Raw genomic sequence first — 15,947 nt, 5'->3', positions numbered from 1 at the left:
AATGTATTCTCAGTCTTGTTTGTTAATAATCTCAGCCTTGTTGTTGTTTTGGTTTGTTTTGGTTTGTTTTTTTTTTTTTTTCCCGAGAAACTGAGCATCCAGCATAGCCAGTGTTTTCTCTCTTTGGTCTGCTGCCTCCTTGTCACCCGCACCTGGGAGTGACATCCCTTGGCACGCTGGTAAAGGCTGAGACACTGAGCAAACATGTAGAGCACCTGTTGATTCAGCATTACTCTACTGTGTTTAAGTTATTCAAAGTGGTCTTGAACCCTTAGGCTGCAATGGTGTGCAATAAATGAGATAATAATGGCACATGGTTCCACTTGGCACTGATTATATATAATTAAATGGAACATGGTAGTCAGTGGCCAATTCTCCTACGCTTCTGATTAGAGGAATTTACAACTTTTGCAGAGGGAAGTGTGTTGTTTAGGTTTTAATTATTGATATTTTTTCTTCCAATGCTGTTGTGTCAACTTTTAAAAGCAATAGAATATTAAATGCAGCTGAAAATATAATGTATGGAATACATTAGAGTTTTTATTTTTCTACCTTTTTCCATTTTTTACATGAAAATTAGTATTTCAGACCATCTTTCTAAACTCGTTAGCTTGAGACTGCATAATTTAGGGAAGAAAAGTAGAGCCCAATTATTTCTGCCCCTGCGTCAGGATGCTCCTGGAGTCTGGGCAGGCTCAGCATCCCATTTCTCTCTCTGCGTGGAGGTGCCAATTTCCAGGCACAAGCCAGCCAAACTCCCTTGCTGACTCAGCTGCAGACTGATTTGTGCTGTCTTGGAGAGACTGTTGTCTTCACTCCCAATTTGGTCACTAGGTTTGAAAAATCATCGGAAAATACTGTGATCATACATAGCCCTTTGTGGGTAGGTGTGAGCAACCAAAGGCTGGTTGGTACCATCTTATTACCACTGCTTCAGATCTGTGTGATACATGCATGCTTGAGTTGTTCTATTTGCAGCTAGGTCTCTAAGATTTAAAAATAAATAAATAAATAAAAACTATTAAACAGTAGAAAGTATTAATAGCTTTTGTCTTCTTTTGGTCCAAAGGAGGCCTTTTTGGCTTATATGTCCGTGCCTCCCCCATGTGTAATTAATCTATTTTAATAATTCTTCTTCTGTCTTCTGTTTTGTTCACAGCCTACATGCTGACACACTACCAGTTTTGTTTCCAAAAGAGGAGTTCACAGAACTACACAGTGCCTGATCCAACTAGCCGCTTTGATGTTCCTCACTGGACCATGTAGGTAAAATTCAAAGAAATATATATTCACATTATATCTTTCCAAGTGCTCAACATATCAGAAATAGCTGATTTTTGGCCACAGTACTGACTTTGCGAAGTCAGGGTCTTCTGGAATTTGTGGACTACAAAGTCATTTATTAAGGCTCTCAAACTTTACAGTGTGTTTTATCATCGACACCCAATTGTAGACCATCATATGTCACAATGTGTTTCGTCTCTTTGCCACATCTGTTTTAAGTTTTCATGGGTGCTGGGGACACTGTGGTGCTTGTCATTCCTGTAGGTGTAGTTGAGCTAACTTTAATAGCAGCTGCAGTGGTGCAAATTTCAATTTAGGCACAAAACCCAGCAGAGAAATTGAACAAATTCTCAAGCAGTTGCTAAATCTTGAGCTTCTTATTATAACTGCATGGCTAGCAGAGTAAGAACTTGCCAGTGTAAGAGGTAGGCTAAAAAGGTTTACATGAATGAACCTCTGTGCTTGTCTTAAGAAGAGTAGAGCAGCATCATGGTATTGGTAATCAGGAGAAAGATGCCTTCAGGTTATTCTGATTGATCATCTTGAGCTTCTGCACAAACTTTTAAGTTTTCTTTGAGTTTCAGACAAAATAAAAAGTATAGCTGATATTGCATTCCAGGATTTCCCTGCAGAATAATTCAGTCTTGCTATAGTAGAGGTGAGAATACAACAAGTTAAATTCAATTTCTTGAAAAATGTGTTTTCCCTTCTGGTTTTGATATGCTAACTGGATTTGGTTTCAACAAGACATTTCCCTCCGCAAGAGTGAACGTAGGCAAAGAACTGTCATTCTGATTAAATTGCCAGCATTCATTATCACTTGACTGCTTTCTCCCTTGTATGTTATGCTGGTTTAGGTCTCAGTTGCAGTGCCACTTAAAATAATTTACATGAATGGGTAGGATGCAGCATTTGTGTCTACGTTATAGTTGGTGTTTCTTTTACATTCCTTATACATTTCTGTAAAACTTCCACCTTGGTTTGCATTTCTAATTTTGTGGAAATGGACTGTAAACATGGATATGTAGCAATGGTTTAGATGGCCTTGTATTTACACGTACTGGCATACTCTCCTTACACAGAAAACATATCTCCACACATACTTTAGGGACTGTGGTGTTGACAGTTTATTGTGATTATTTCTAGACTCTCTTGAGATTTTAGTCAGTTCTATCTGAAGAAGGCTTCTAAACAAGTCATCTCAGGAAAGCATTTTCATAGCATGCTGGCTGAGTCTTTATGGCTTCAGTACTAACAACTGGGGTCTCAGACTCGGACAAATCCTGAAACGATGCTTACCCCTGCTTTCCTATCCTGAAATTAGGACATGGTATCTTACACACTGTTACACAGCTGGCCATATTCAGTTACAGCTGGTTTTGCCTTTCATGTTTTATTGACCATATTACAGCTTTACTTAGATGTTTTTTTCAGGTATTTACATAAGGTGAAAAGTTGTGAGTCTGGGGGTCTTTTTTGCAGATGACAGATTTTCTATGAATAAAATACTGAAATAAATTTCTGGTTTAGTAGTTAAATATAAATCGTCACAATTCATAAATGGGTTGCTAGCTCTAGATTGGAGAAGAGATTCATGTTCCCTGTTGTAATTATCCAAAATCCTCCCCAGTTGCAACTGATGGGCAGGAATGCAATCCCAAAAGACATTTATTATGCTGGAGAGGATATAGAGTCTGAGAAGAATGCCTTTTCTGTAGGTGATATCACAACTATTCCTTGGCAGAAAAATTTTTAATTGGTGCCAAACTTCAGAATACCCCAAAGGAACTGGAATTGAACTGTATTCAGTTTTAGCCTAAAAGGAAAGCAATGAAGACAATACCTGGATTAATATAATTAACTTCTGCAAATTTTGTTACAGTCCACATCTCTTTCCTGGTATAAACATGTATTGTTCGTCACTTAGACTCTGATGTGACAGTAAGGAAACAGTGAGCAAAAAATAAAGGGTTAAAGCATCAAACCATATAACTCATCTACAAGAAATATAATAACAAAGTTTTCAGAAAGCCGGAAATTAATATTTTTTTTTCCCTTGATACTAAATTAAGAAGAACAAAGCCTCTGATGCAAATAAATCTGATGGATTGCTTTAGATTTGCGCTACAGTGTTATGCTACCTCTTAAGTGTTTATATGTGTAAAGAAATAATAAAATAATGTGCTTTACTACCCACAAATGTGCAGCGCATTAAACAGAATTTTTCAATTCATCTGAACACATTACGTGAGTCAAGAGGAGCAGCATCTTTTTACTTAGCGAAGGTACATTGGCTAGGCTGTTTACGCTGTCAGAATCTTAAAGTCTTGTCTCAAATGCAGAAGTAATAGTCACTCTGACATAAATTTGTCATTTAACACAAGTAATGTCTGTGATTTAGTGATTTTAAGAAAGTGTAGATGTCTGCAAGGATTGTGGTACAGGTCAGCTCTCTTAACACAAAGTGCAAATTCTAACACAATCGGTGTAACTTGCAAGAGTGAACTAGATAATATCTGATCTAAGAAGAGCCAGAGGAAATGCCTTTTCATAGAAGGTTTGTACAGCAGTATATTCAGGTCGATACTTAAAAAAATTTTAATGTGTTAAAATTTATTCGTATTTGTTTCATATAGTAGTAAATGTAATTAAAAATATTTTTTCTGCATTTAAATATCTACCTGAAACTTTGTGATATTGATAAAAACTACTAACTCAATCAGAAATTTAACTCCAGAGCATTGATGTTTGTTTTGCAGAGTAGTGACATGGGAATATTTGCCCTTATACATTATCCCCTCAAAAATTATTTAAGCTCTTAAATAAATAAAAATGTAAGTTCTCATCAGCTTTGGATTATCTATTTGTCTATTTATTTATTTATTTATAGATTTCGGTCATAGGTTAGAGCAGAAAAATAGCTTTGACAAAAAGAACAACCAATTCAAAGCATATGTAATTTGTGACTACAGCTGTCATGAGTTCATGCTGTAAGCAGTTGCACAGTCAGACAAATCTTACAGTGCTTACTTGCCTAGTCCCGTTGAAGTAACTTGGCTTGATATTATTTCAGGAGAAGCATCACAGCTTAGACCGTCTATGGCTGGTGTGTTAATGGTTCATCCATGAGGATAGGATACTGTTATGCTTTGAAAAGATGATTAATGTCCAAAATTAATTTTCTAGAGACAATGTCCCCTTTGTCTGTAGTTATTTAACTGAGTCTATGCAGTAGGTGTTGATGGTGAGGAGAGCACATAGACTGGGGTTCAACTTATTCATTCATAGTTGCTTATTTATTTGTAAGTAGATTATTTAAATTACTTGGAGGACAAAAGGTGACACAAACTGGTTCTTTGTAATTCGCATCCTAAAAGAAAGTCTACTTTTTATACTAGAATTAATTTTTTTAAAGATTTGTGATTATTAAGAAATATAATTATTAATAAATAATTGCATATTTAAGTTTAAGTATACAAAATAATTGCTCTCAGCTAAAATTCTCTCTAGAGTATAGTGTAAACAATTATTCTTTCATTACATGCTTTAAAAAAATCAAGTGGAGTGGTTATGGCTGAGTTCCATTTCCTCTGAAAACAGATATCTTTTATCAACAAAGATCTTGCAAAACCTTTTTTTCAGGGGGAAGACTTAGTTTTTGGAATTACGGATTTCTATTTTCTCTGGCATTTTAAAAAAATCTTGGGTTTTCTTGTTACGTACTTCACCAGACTGATCATGTTTAACTTGTGAGGACTAACTAGTTTGCAGCAGTAGGTGGTATGTGAGATACAGACTTCAGGAAGAGCATGATTTCCATAACCACTTCAAAGGAAATACATCATAAATAAAACACATTTCTCTGGGGGCTTACAAAACCATTCTGTATATAATTTAAATTACATTAAGCTAAATAAAATAGTACAGTAAAACCCTCAAGGGAAAAATACTTCATTTAAGTTTGAACGTTCATTACTTCCATTAATTGGAAGTATTTTACTCTCTCTCTAATAGTTTATTTTTCATTGAATATATATAATTGAAAGTATTGTCATTATAACAGGAGTCATTCTTTCCTGTTTTGTATTCCAAGCCCTTCTGTTCACTAGATTACTATAGTTTTATTTACCTACCTTCCTTCATTTCTCACTGCTTTATTCCTGGTGACTATCCCTCTGAGCGTCAGTGTATGACAGAAGATAACCATCACTGTGTTGTGCATGGTCAGCTTAATGAAACTCATACTGGAACTGAGACCCTTAACCAACCTGGAGTTTTGTATTGAAACCATGGAATGTGAGACTTTCTTCTGTTGGAATATTTTAGAATCTGCTCATCCAAACCATGCAGCTTGCTTCTTTCAGGGTCCTCACAGAGGTAACTATTGAGCAGGGGCTGCCACACAAGCAAGAGAATCCATTAGTCTCCCTACTTCGTAAATGTAACCTGGAGGCAGAGAGGAGATGCTGTACATACTTACATACATGCATACGTGCATGTGGGTGTATTTTGTGTAACTATAGATAAAAGATTATGCATGTGTGTGCATGTGATTTGCTGCTATACAGGTGGTTTCCTTTCTTTTCTTTCTATAAATTTATGCCCATTCCGTTTCATATGGGAACCTGATTGGATACTTTAAGTCATATGAAGATGACTTCCAGGAGAGGGGGACTAGGAAAATATTGGAAAACCTTAGTTAACTATTTAATTGTAAGAGTGATTTATTCCACCTTCCTTTTTCACCCTGTGACAAGACCATGCAGGCTGAACTAAATCAGGTTATCGTTCTTAACAGTGTGGAAGGCAGTAAATCTGTAGTGCTGAGCTCCTCTAATATTGACAGCTTTGCAGTATGAGCTTCTGTAGTAAAAGTCTAAGCACATACAAGCTTACAGAAGCTGAAGCAGGTTGTATAATAGAAGCAGGCCAGTCCCATATGTAATACGTATGCCCACTTTAGAGTAAGCTTTAATCTAGCCACTAACTTCAAATTAATCCAAAGTTAAGGTCTAAAACAAGCTTTGTGTTTCATATAAATTAGTTTCAAGTGATCAAAAATATTTTTCCATGGGAAAATAGTCTTTACAGCTAAATATTAACAATATTGAAATATAAAAAGAAAGAAGCCGTGCACAAATTTTCCCTTCATTTATAAAATGTTTGCTTTTTATTTTAAAGCAATTTTCAAAATGCGATAGTAATTAAAACTAACACGGGATTGAATAAAAACTTTGTTGACTTGAGAGTTTCATATTTGACTGAGTAAACCTTGAGGGGGCAAAAGGTAGTGCAAAATAGCAAAGCTTAGACATATTTTCTGTTGACTCAGAACCTAAAAATTTTATGAAAAAAGTAAGACAGTCACAAAAGTCTAAAGACATTACTTCTTCAGTATATTTTCTAAAATTTTCTTTAAGCTTAAGTAAGTTTACAGTTTCACTGTATATATACTTAGTAATTTCTTTTTTTCCTTTCTGCTTTATAAGATTCTCTTTTTTTTCTCTAGTATTATTTGTCTACATTTTAAAACTAGGTTTTGTTCCTACTATAAGCAGTTGCCATGTGAGTAAATAATAGAGGTAATGAACTCTGTAATGCAATACCAAATTTGTTATACTGTGACAAGTAGGAATTGATCTGAGTTTTCCTGCTTTGTTTTTAACTTTTTCCAGGTTGGGGTACTGGTGGATGAAAAGCTAGACATGAGCCAGCAAGGTTCACTCACAGCCCAGAAGGCCAACTGTATCCTGGGCTGCATCAAAAAAAGTGTGGCCAGCAGGTCAAGGGAGGTGATTCTGCTGCTCTACTGTGCTCTGGTGAGACCCCATCTGGAGTGCTGTGTCCAGCTCTGGAGTCCTTAGTGCAGGAAAGACATCGACCTGTTGGAGTGAGTCCAGAGGAGGGCCACAAAAATCATTGGGGGGCCTGGAGCACCTCCCCTGTGAGGACAGCCTGAGAGAGCTGGGGCTGTTCAGCATGGAGGAGAGAAGCTCTAGGGAGATCTTACAGTGGCCTTTCGATACTTAAAGGAGGCCTGCAGGAAAGGTGGGGACAGACTTTTTAGTAGGGCCTGTTGCGATAGGGGTAATGGTTTTAAAGTGAAAGAGGGAAGATTTAAACTAGATATAAGGAATACATTTTTTATGATGAGGGTGTTGAAAGACTGGAACAGGTTGCCCAGAGAGGTGGTAGAAGCCCCATCCCTGGAAAAATTCAAGGTCAGGTTGGACAGGGCTCTGAGCAACCTCATCTAGCTAAAGATGTCCCTGCTCATGGCAAGGGGGGTTGGCCTAGATGACCTTTAAAGGTCCCTTCCAACCCAAACCATTCTATGATTCTATGAAATTTATTCCAAAATAATTTTCATTATGCAATTAAACTACACCGTGATTAATTAATTTTTTCCTGTCTTGTCTCCTATCACATTCCACCAACTTTAAATTTCATAAAAAATAATTTTATGATTTTTATATATGTATATGCATATATCACCATACCTTTTGTTTAGCAGTCTGACTGGGATGGTTTGTGATAGGCTGAATAAAAAGGTAGTTCCTCATTAAAAATCTGAAAGTGTTGTGCAATGGAAGTCCGTCTTTCTGTAGGTAAATGTATGCTTGTATCACCAACTAAAATTCAACATGCTAAGGTAGTTCAGGTCCTAATGTCAGGGCTGACTGCTTGATACAACAAAGAAACAAAAGTCTTTGGAGAAATTCAGGTTGGTAGCAAGCACTGGAGATGCGGGGTGGGAGTGCATCAGTTCCTCCGTCCCTTTCTCCAGCTCTCATTGCAACTGTGTCCCCCTCATGTTGCCTGCTCCTCTCCAGACCCATGGTTGACAAAGTGATGGTCATGTTCTCCTTGTAACCACTGACATGCAAGGACTTCAGGAGAAACTTTTAGTCTTTATCATAGTGACATAATCTTAGGATTTTGATGAAATGTCTATTTGTAGTTGTCATAGAGGAGCATAGCTAAAGCTTGAGGTAGCTGGCATTTCCTTTAATGAGGAAATGCACAATTCATGTGTTTTATTCAGAATACAAGTCATAGGAGAACATAGCTGCAAGTTCACTGAATCAATTTTTTCAGTGTAATTTATAAGTAAAATCAGCTTTCAAATGGACAGTTAATGTGGAAAGGAAAATCTTTTCATTCCAAAATGCCCTAAAGTTTCATTACAAAATATTATCAACCTTCTGTACAGGTGATAACACCTTGCCTGGTCTGTTTTTCTGTTTACATTGCTCTGAACAGCAATCTCATCTCACATTTGTGCCCTTCGTATTGTCTCTCATGATGCTATAGCACTGTCTTGAAATATCACCTCAAAATCATACTCTCTTTTTATTATTATTTTGGACACTGTGATGAGCAAGTGAAAATGAAAGATTGCAGTACTAAAGTTGGGTATACTTCAGGATGTGTTAAGTTAGTTAAATGTTTAAAAATATTTTTAACACACATATAATGTAAAACGTACTTCATTTATATAGATATTAGTCATCTCTTTCTTGTTCTGTTATTTAGCCTGTGAGTTTTCTGGGGAATATAATTGTGTATGAAGGGTTGGTGGCTGCTATCAAAATACAAATAATAAAAGATATCATAGTGGAGGTGTCAGTCCAGCTGCGCTTAGTAATCAATGTTGCTTTGAAACAGAGAATGTAGGAGGAAAGCAAATGGTCCAAACAAAGAAGCCACATTTATACTTTTTCCCTGGGATATTTCGAACTTTTTCCACTTTAGACATCAGAAGAAGAAGTGGTTATAGAACTGAGCTTTATATTCAGTTCTTTGGCACAGCGTATCGCTTGTGCAGGAAAGCCAGAGGGGTTCACAGCTCCAGCAAGATGGTCACTGCTGATTTGCCTGGTGCTGAGCGAATTACAAAGCTTATCCTTTCATGCCAGTGCATATCTTCTGAAAAATGCCTGCATTTTATTGGGATAGTATTGCAGAGCTGATCAGACCAAGTAAAGTGTCAAGGGCTGATTCCCTAAGGTATGGTGACTCTCAACATCAGCCCCTGTATTGATTTAAATCTAACTCAATACAGTTGTTTGCATGTGACAAAAAAGATTCCTCAATGTTCAAAGCATTTTTAAATCTCTGTTTGTTCAGTAAGGATTTTGAATAGGTGACTTTGAGTGTTGGTGTTTCAGAACAAATTAATCTGGTCCTAACTTCAGCTTGCAGCATGCACTGATTCAATGTGCAGGAAAGAAGAGTTAGAATCACGTTCGCTGCAACCTGTGATTACTTTGGTGAGTTTGTAAAACTTATCCTAGTGATTAATAGAAAAGAAGAAATTAATAGTGTGCCTCTGATTTTTTAGTGGAAGATATTCCATCCCTTATGTTAGTTTCTATTAAGAGGTTGACTATGTTGACAGACTGACGCTAAGGAATGGAGCTTGTGAATGATTGTGACCTAGGTGTAAAATGAATGATTCACTATGATACTTGAATTTCAAACTTTTCTCAAAATTAATAAATTAAATTATTTATTTAATTAATTAAAAGAATTGTTGTTGTTTTGATGCCTATTTTAAAATGAAGTGAAAATTTTCAACAACAGCACAACAAATTTGCAGTGTCATACCGTGGCCCAAGGGATGCCCAAGACACAAGGTATTGCAGTGCCTGGGTGAGATCAATAAAGGAGTTGTACAACGGAGAGCAGAGCTTTCTGTGTATGGTGACAAGGACTCAGACTCACTAACCTAAATGCCCTCTGCGTCTGATTGTAACTGGCAGTCTGCCCAAGAATTTTCTTTTCCATTTGTCTTCGTGCTAACTTTTTTGCATTTGCCTCATAGATCTTTCCACTGCTTTGAGACATCTGCAGGGTCTGATGACCAGGGTCTCAAAGTCTTGTGTGTAGTCACTGACCATTTCCTACGTAATGGCTAGGTGACAGAGCTGCAGGCAACACAGCTTGCAAGAGGGGACTTTTCAGCCTGATTTCTGATTTTCAGGTGAGCTCTAGACACCACTCCTCTACCACTTCATCTAAGGTTTTTGCAGCCCTGGTGTGACTGTGCCAAGCATTTTGAACAGCTGGAGGCTCGAGTGAGCTGAAAAACATATACTGGGGAGAGGATGTGGACTCTTAAGTGTCTGGTCTTTCGTTTGCCCGAGCCAGTGCCTCTTTGGTGAGATGCATTTGTACTTTCTTCACACTGCATCCATTCCTAGTGTTTCGTTTTCCTTTAAATAGCAGACAAGATTGACTAATTATTATTATACATTATCTTTATGTGTTGGTCTTTCTGGGACTATTTGGATCATATGCATAAAACCCAATCAGGATTAAGAAAGATTTAAAGTACTGACAAATCCATTTTCTTACTACTCTTCTTTTTAATTGGGGAAAACTCAGAAACCTAGGACTACCAATCCATACATCCCTTTTTCTCTCTAGCCAATGTGGTTTGCACTAACATGGGGGTTCATTAGAGACCTTTGGGACAAACTATACCAAGTAGCTACCAAAATATATAGGGTTGTGTAATGCATTATATGTCATTAAATGCTTAAATTAAATCCCTAGTGCACATATGTGCAATCATTACTACTTATAATGTGTATCAACAGTTTTAGCTCTAAAAATTTAAGCTCAAGCTCTGTAGTAGCCACTGCCATTAATTTGCTCAGACCATTTCTCAGTACACATAGGGATTTGTTGTATAGGGTCAGTAATTAGTGGGATATTTGCTGAGGTTTCTTCCTCTTTTTAAAGATAGTTTTAAATTTTATTTCGGTGGTTTCAGTGACTCTGATTAGCTTTTGGCAATTTAAAGAAAAGGAAAGAGGAAATCTTGAACTGGGTAGAAATGTCTATATTCTGGGCCCTGATTTCTGCTAATGCTGCCTGCAGAGTAGAACAGTTCTACAGGATAGTGTCTATCACTTATACTAAAATAAAGAATCAAGGAAATAACGCTTCAAAACCTTCAAGACAAGAAGGTGGGGAGCTGCCTGGAAAAGTGAAATATCTTTAGAAAAATCATTTCAAGTTGCCAGGACTTATTTCTAAGGGGGGAGAAAAGGTGTTATATTTAACAACACTCAGAGGAGATAGGACCTCATCTTTTAAAAGTCCTGTGGAGGACCCCTATATGTTAAGCTACACAGAATTTAATCTGCCTCTGAAAGATGAAAGGATGAGGTGAGCCTGCCAGAATTTAAGCCTCTGCTTCCAGGGAGACTAGGTTTTTCTACCTTAGTGATTAGATCTCAAAGCTACTTTCTTTGGCTATAAATCTCTCTAAATCATTGCTTTAAAGAGTTGTATACAAACCGAGTGTATCTCCATGAGGTAGTAAGGAGCCTCCATTATTTCAGTGCAGGGACCAAGGGGATTGTAAATCAGGTATTTGAGAAAAACAGACTATTTTTTCTCGCTCAGTCCTTTTTAATTTAGGATACTTCTGGCATAAATAAATAATACAGCTTTGGTTTTCCAGTTCAGTTTCTGGTGTAAAGATCCCAAAATGTAGGGGTGTATATTTCCTACATATCAGGTTTAGAAAGTTCCCTGCAGATCAAGCCAAAGGGATTCCTTTTCTTATCTCTGTTTTTATGCATGTATGCATTTGTTTGTTTTATTTGTTACATTTGCCCTCATGACTACAAGTTTAAAATAAATGGAATTCTGTTGTTCCACTTTCATGAGGCTTAAATAAGCATATGATAATGGAAATACAGAAAAACAGGTGACTGGTTTTGGTATTCTATTAACTTAATAGTTAAAAAAGGCTGGACTTTGTGTTCAGAGTTTTGGATATAAAAGTAATGTGTTTTTTCAAAAATATAAGTGTTGTATACAATTAATATGAATGAAATAATCTTTATTCTTGAAATTTATTATGAAATGTAATAACACATTCATTTTAGTGATAGTCTACATTATTGTCACAGAGTGACTTTTTAAGGTAAACAGATGTATCAAATGTTTTTGTGTCCTTTTTTTTTTTTTTTTTTTTTTTCATTTACTCTGAGGTTTTCATATGGCATGATATAAATAACCTAAATAATAGCTTGTTGCATCCAGGAATTAATTGTTTCTGTGAGTTGTCTAGTTACATCAATTTTCAGATGAATATCAGAGATTTTCCTACATAAAAGCAGATAGAATAAGTGAAACTTCGATATTTTTTTTTCAGTAATGCTTTCATTCCAGTTCTTTTCAGTGATCTGGCTAACTATACATGTAGATTTTTATGTTTTCAACACTTATGTGATTGCTGTCGTGGGTGTAAAGCACATGCCAAATAATAGCCAGCTCTTCACTTCTCATTAATTGAGTACAAAAAGGTAGATATGATTCAATTGATTAATGTCTTGGTTTTATAAGACAGATGTAATAGCACCATCTTCATGAAAATTCTGTGAAGGAGTAATTAGGTTGTGGGTTTCTGCATGTGTCTAAAGGAAGTTAAACTGTCAACAAGAAGTTTTAGATTTTTTTTTAGAATAAAATAACCTATTTCTGAGTTTTCTGACCCAGAATACCAAACATACTAGATGTTGGTAATGGCTGTAAACTCAGTTGTAAGTGAGGACTTGGTCAGAGAGGAGAAGCACGTGATTTCTGAGCTTTGTGCCAGTGGGAGGGACATGAACTCAGGATTTTTCTGCCCCACTTACAGAGAGCTACATAGCAGTAGCAACAGTATTGTACTGGGAAAAGCTGTGTGTTCCTTCATTTCTCACCTTTGTGCAGATGTATGAAAAGCAGGGTGGTCAGAATAGTCCACCTTATCTATTTTTCAACAGAAAAAAACAAGGACAATCAGTCCTTTTATGTGTGCAAACACATCTCTTAGAAAAACATGGGCATCTGGCTGACAGGGATTGAATGGGCTTATATGTGTGTCTTATAAATGTAAGAAACCAAGGAAGCAGAACATCTATATGATCTATATGACACTGTTAATCTCAGAATAGTACAGGTGACTTTAATCTCCAACTTCTGATAATAACTGCATAGGAAGCATGGATAAACTGTGGGAGACTGCCAGCTCAGATTGGATCTCAGTAGGCAAGGGCTGGAAAGCATAGCTGTCTGAAGGCATGGACAGCGCTCCCTTATCCACGGGTGCAGATGCCTGTATCAAGGTATCTGTTGCTGTGCTTAACCCTCCACAGAGGTATATATGACAAATGGGCAGGAGTGGATATGGTCTAAGCTTCAATGTGATTTTAAAGTTTAACTAATTGTCATAGATCAGTATTGCAAGGATGAAATTCTACAAGATCAACCCAATGGACATGTGATCTGTTCAAAGCATGACTTAGAGGAGACTGCATTAGAGCAAGCTGGCAGGTAACCAAGGGATAAGCACAAAAATTGCATGATATGAAAGTACAGCTGTCTAATGCCAATATGATTTCATTATTCCATTTTAATAGTTGAAAAGTAAATTCTGGTATAATGTTCTTCAAAAGCCACTAGAAAAAAATCCTTTAGTAGCAATACTATGTTCAGGGTCCTTCCTGGTCTCTACAGTCAGGATAGGCCATTCTAAATGTATGATTTATTTATTTTTGTAATAAACTATTTCCTTTTACAAAGGCTGAAATGGGAAGACAGTAGAACATACATTGAAACTCTTAATCAGGGATTCTTTAGAGACTTTTATAAATTTGGATCACAATAAACACCCTTATCTAGTAAGCAATAGGGTTTGCAAACACAAAGCACTTCTTGTTTTATAGTGGACATGTTGATTGCTTGCTAGATGCTGTTCTCCATCACTTTTAATGCTGTCCTTCTTGTAGCAATATTGTAATAACATTTGGATATGAATTGACCGCTTATCATATATGCAAAGAAACACATCCATGTGTTCTGTTGTGGAAGGGGTTTCCTGAAGCTTTCACACTGCTAAGGAAGGATAAAAAGTGTTGAGGCAACTTTGTGCTTGTTCTTTGTTCCTGTGGGAATTCATTCCTCATGTTCTGGTTAATTTCTATGAAAACTTTCTCTATTTGCCATGTAATCACTATCCCCATAGAAATTTCTATTATGCTAAAGAAGTGAAGTCATATGTTTGTAAAAAGACCAAGCCCATGGAGAGCAACTTGAAATATTACTCCCAGATGGATCAGCCTGAACAATGCATTGCCAAAATGTAATCATGTTTAGGGACCTGCCCATTAAGTGATACTGCTGTTAATGTTATGACATTTTTCTTGTGCAGCTGAAAATATCGTTCAGTATGTTTTTCTATTCGCTATTGCTTGCCATGTAACACTGAAGTCCTCTCTTTTGTTCTGCATGAAGTTTCCTCTGTAAATTGCTTTCATTCTAAAATAAAGCTTCTGCCATCCTGTCTGTCCCTTCCTAGTCAGTTTGAACAGGGACAAGTTAAGGGAATTTGTCACAGTGGAAGCAATGGAAGAGTTTCAGGAAACTGGTAAGCAAATAGATTAACTGTCACTGAGCTCAGTTGCTGCTCATGAGCATGCAGGAGGGAGATACTTTGAATGGAGAAAATTGCTTGATTTTCACACATTGAGAAGCATCAGAAACCTCCACACTACTCAAGATTTCTTATATGTCTAGGAAAAATCTCTGATATACTACAAAGGCTGCTGCCGCTCACTCAGCCGTTAGGAAACCTTCTGCTACTAGATTTTAACCTTTGGTGAGGTGGAGAAGACATATTATATTTGTTTAAGCAAACAATTAACCAAGAGATACTTTACATTTATATAAGTTCTATTTCTTGCTGTTTCTGTTGGAGCAAGGTTACCTTTTAAAAAAGCAAAATACTATCTCTGGCTTCCTATCCCTTGAAAATGAAACTATATCTAAAAAGTAGCTTCATAAAAGTATCATCAACATGGTATCGTAGTTGCGTCTTGTGACTCTGCACAACACACTTATTCAGTCTGCAGGCCAAAAGACTGTTACTATCTCTTAGTCTACTAACTTTGAGAATTCAAGTAGTCAAAATAAGTGCTTTCTGTTTTCCATGCTTTCATCTTCCATGCTTTATCACCTGTAGTTAAGGCTCTTGGAACATACTGTCAATTTGTTATTATTCATTGCCTACTTATGAGGTCTTCAATGACATCTATGCTTTTCACAGGTACTACCAAAGAAATCTTGATATAATGTGTTTCAGAGCTAGCTGAGGCTACATACCTTCAAATGCTGGGAATCTTTTATGAAAGTTCAGAACCTTATTCAGCCTAAATATGTATACAAATTTATATTTTTTAAGTAAAGAAGGAAATAAATCTGAATTATTTTAATTCTATGTAGGCAGTCTAGCAAAGAGTAGAGTTAGTGAGTGGATGGCAGTGTTGTCCATAGGAAAAATAGGAACAGCCTGTTTTCAATGACATTTTCTTGGGGAACGTAGGGGTGTGGAGATAGAGCACAGAATCAGAAAGCACCAACAGGAGTAAGAAAAAGTTGGCCCACCTCAGAAAAAAAACAATTGCTTAAGGAACTCACACTGGGGTGGTTTAGTCTGGAGAAGAGAAGGCTTCAGGGAGGCCTTATTGTGATATTTCAATACTTAAAGAGAGTTTATAGGAAAGATGGATAGAGACTTTTTACCAGGGCCTATAGTAATAGGACAAGGGGCAATGGTTTTGAATGAAATCAGGGTAGATTTAGGTTAGATAATAAGGAAG

The 15,947-nt window shown here is 36.6% G+C and overlaps 1 protein-coding gene across 1 annotated transcript in view; it reads left to right on the top strand.

Moving 5' to 3' along the window:
* The first annotated feature begins 1,164 nt into the window (after positions 1–1,164).
* CHRM3 (cholinergic receptor muscarinic 3) overlaps positions 1,165–15,947 on the top strand; it is a 126,946-nt gene continuing 112,163 nt past the window's right edge. The window contains exon 1 of the mRNA XM_086460958.1: positions 1,165–1,262. Within this exon, the coding sequence (XP_086317084.1) occupies positions 1,165–1,262 (98 nt within the window). The remainder of the gene's footprint in view (positions 1,263–15,947) is intronic.

Source organism: Leptosomus discolor, chromosome 2, assembly GCF_034619465.1.
Source record: "Leptosomus discolor isolate bLepDis1 chromosome 2, bLepDis1.hap2, whole genome shotgun sequence".
Taxonomy (NCBI): Eukaryota; Metazoa; Chordata; class Aves; order Leptosomiformes; family Leptosomidae; genus Leptosomus; species Leptosomus discolor.
Note: the sequence above shows the minus strand (reverse complement) of the source record. Positions and strands in the feature narration are given on the sequence as shown.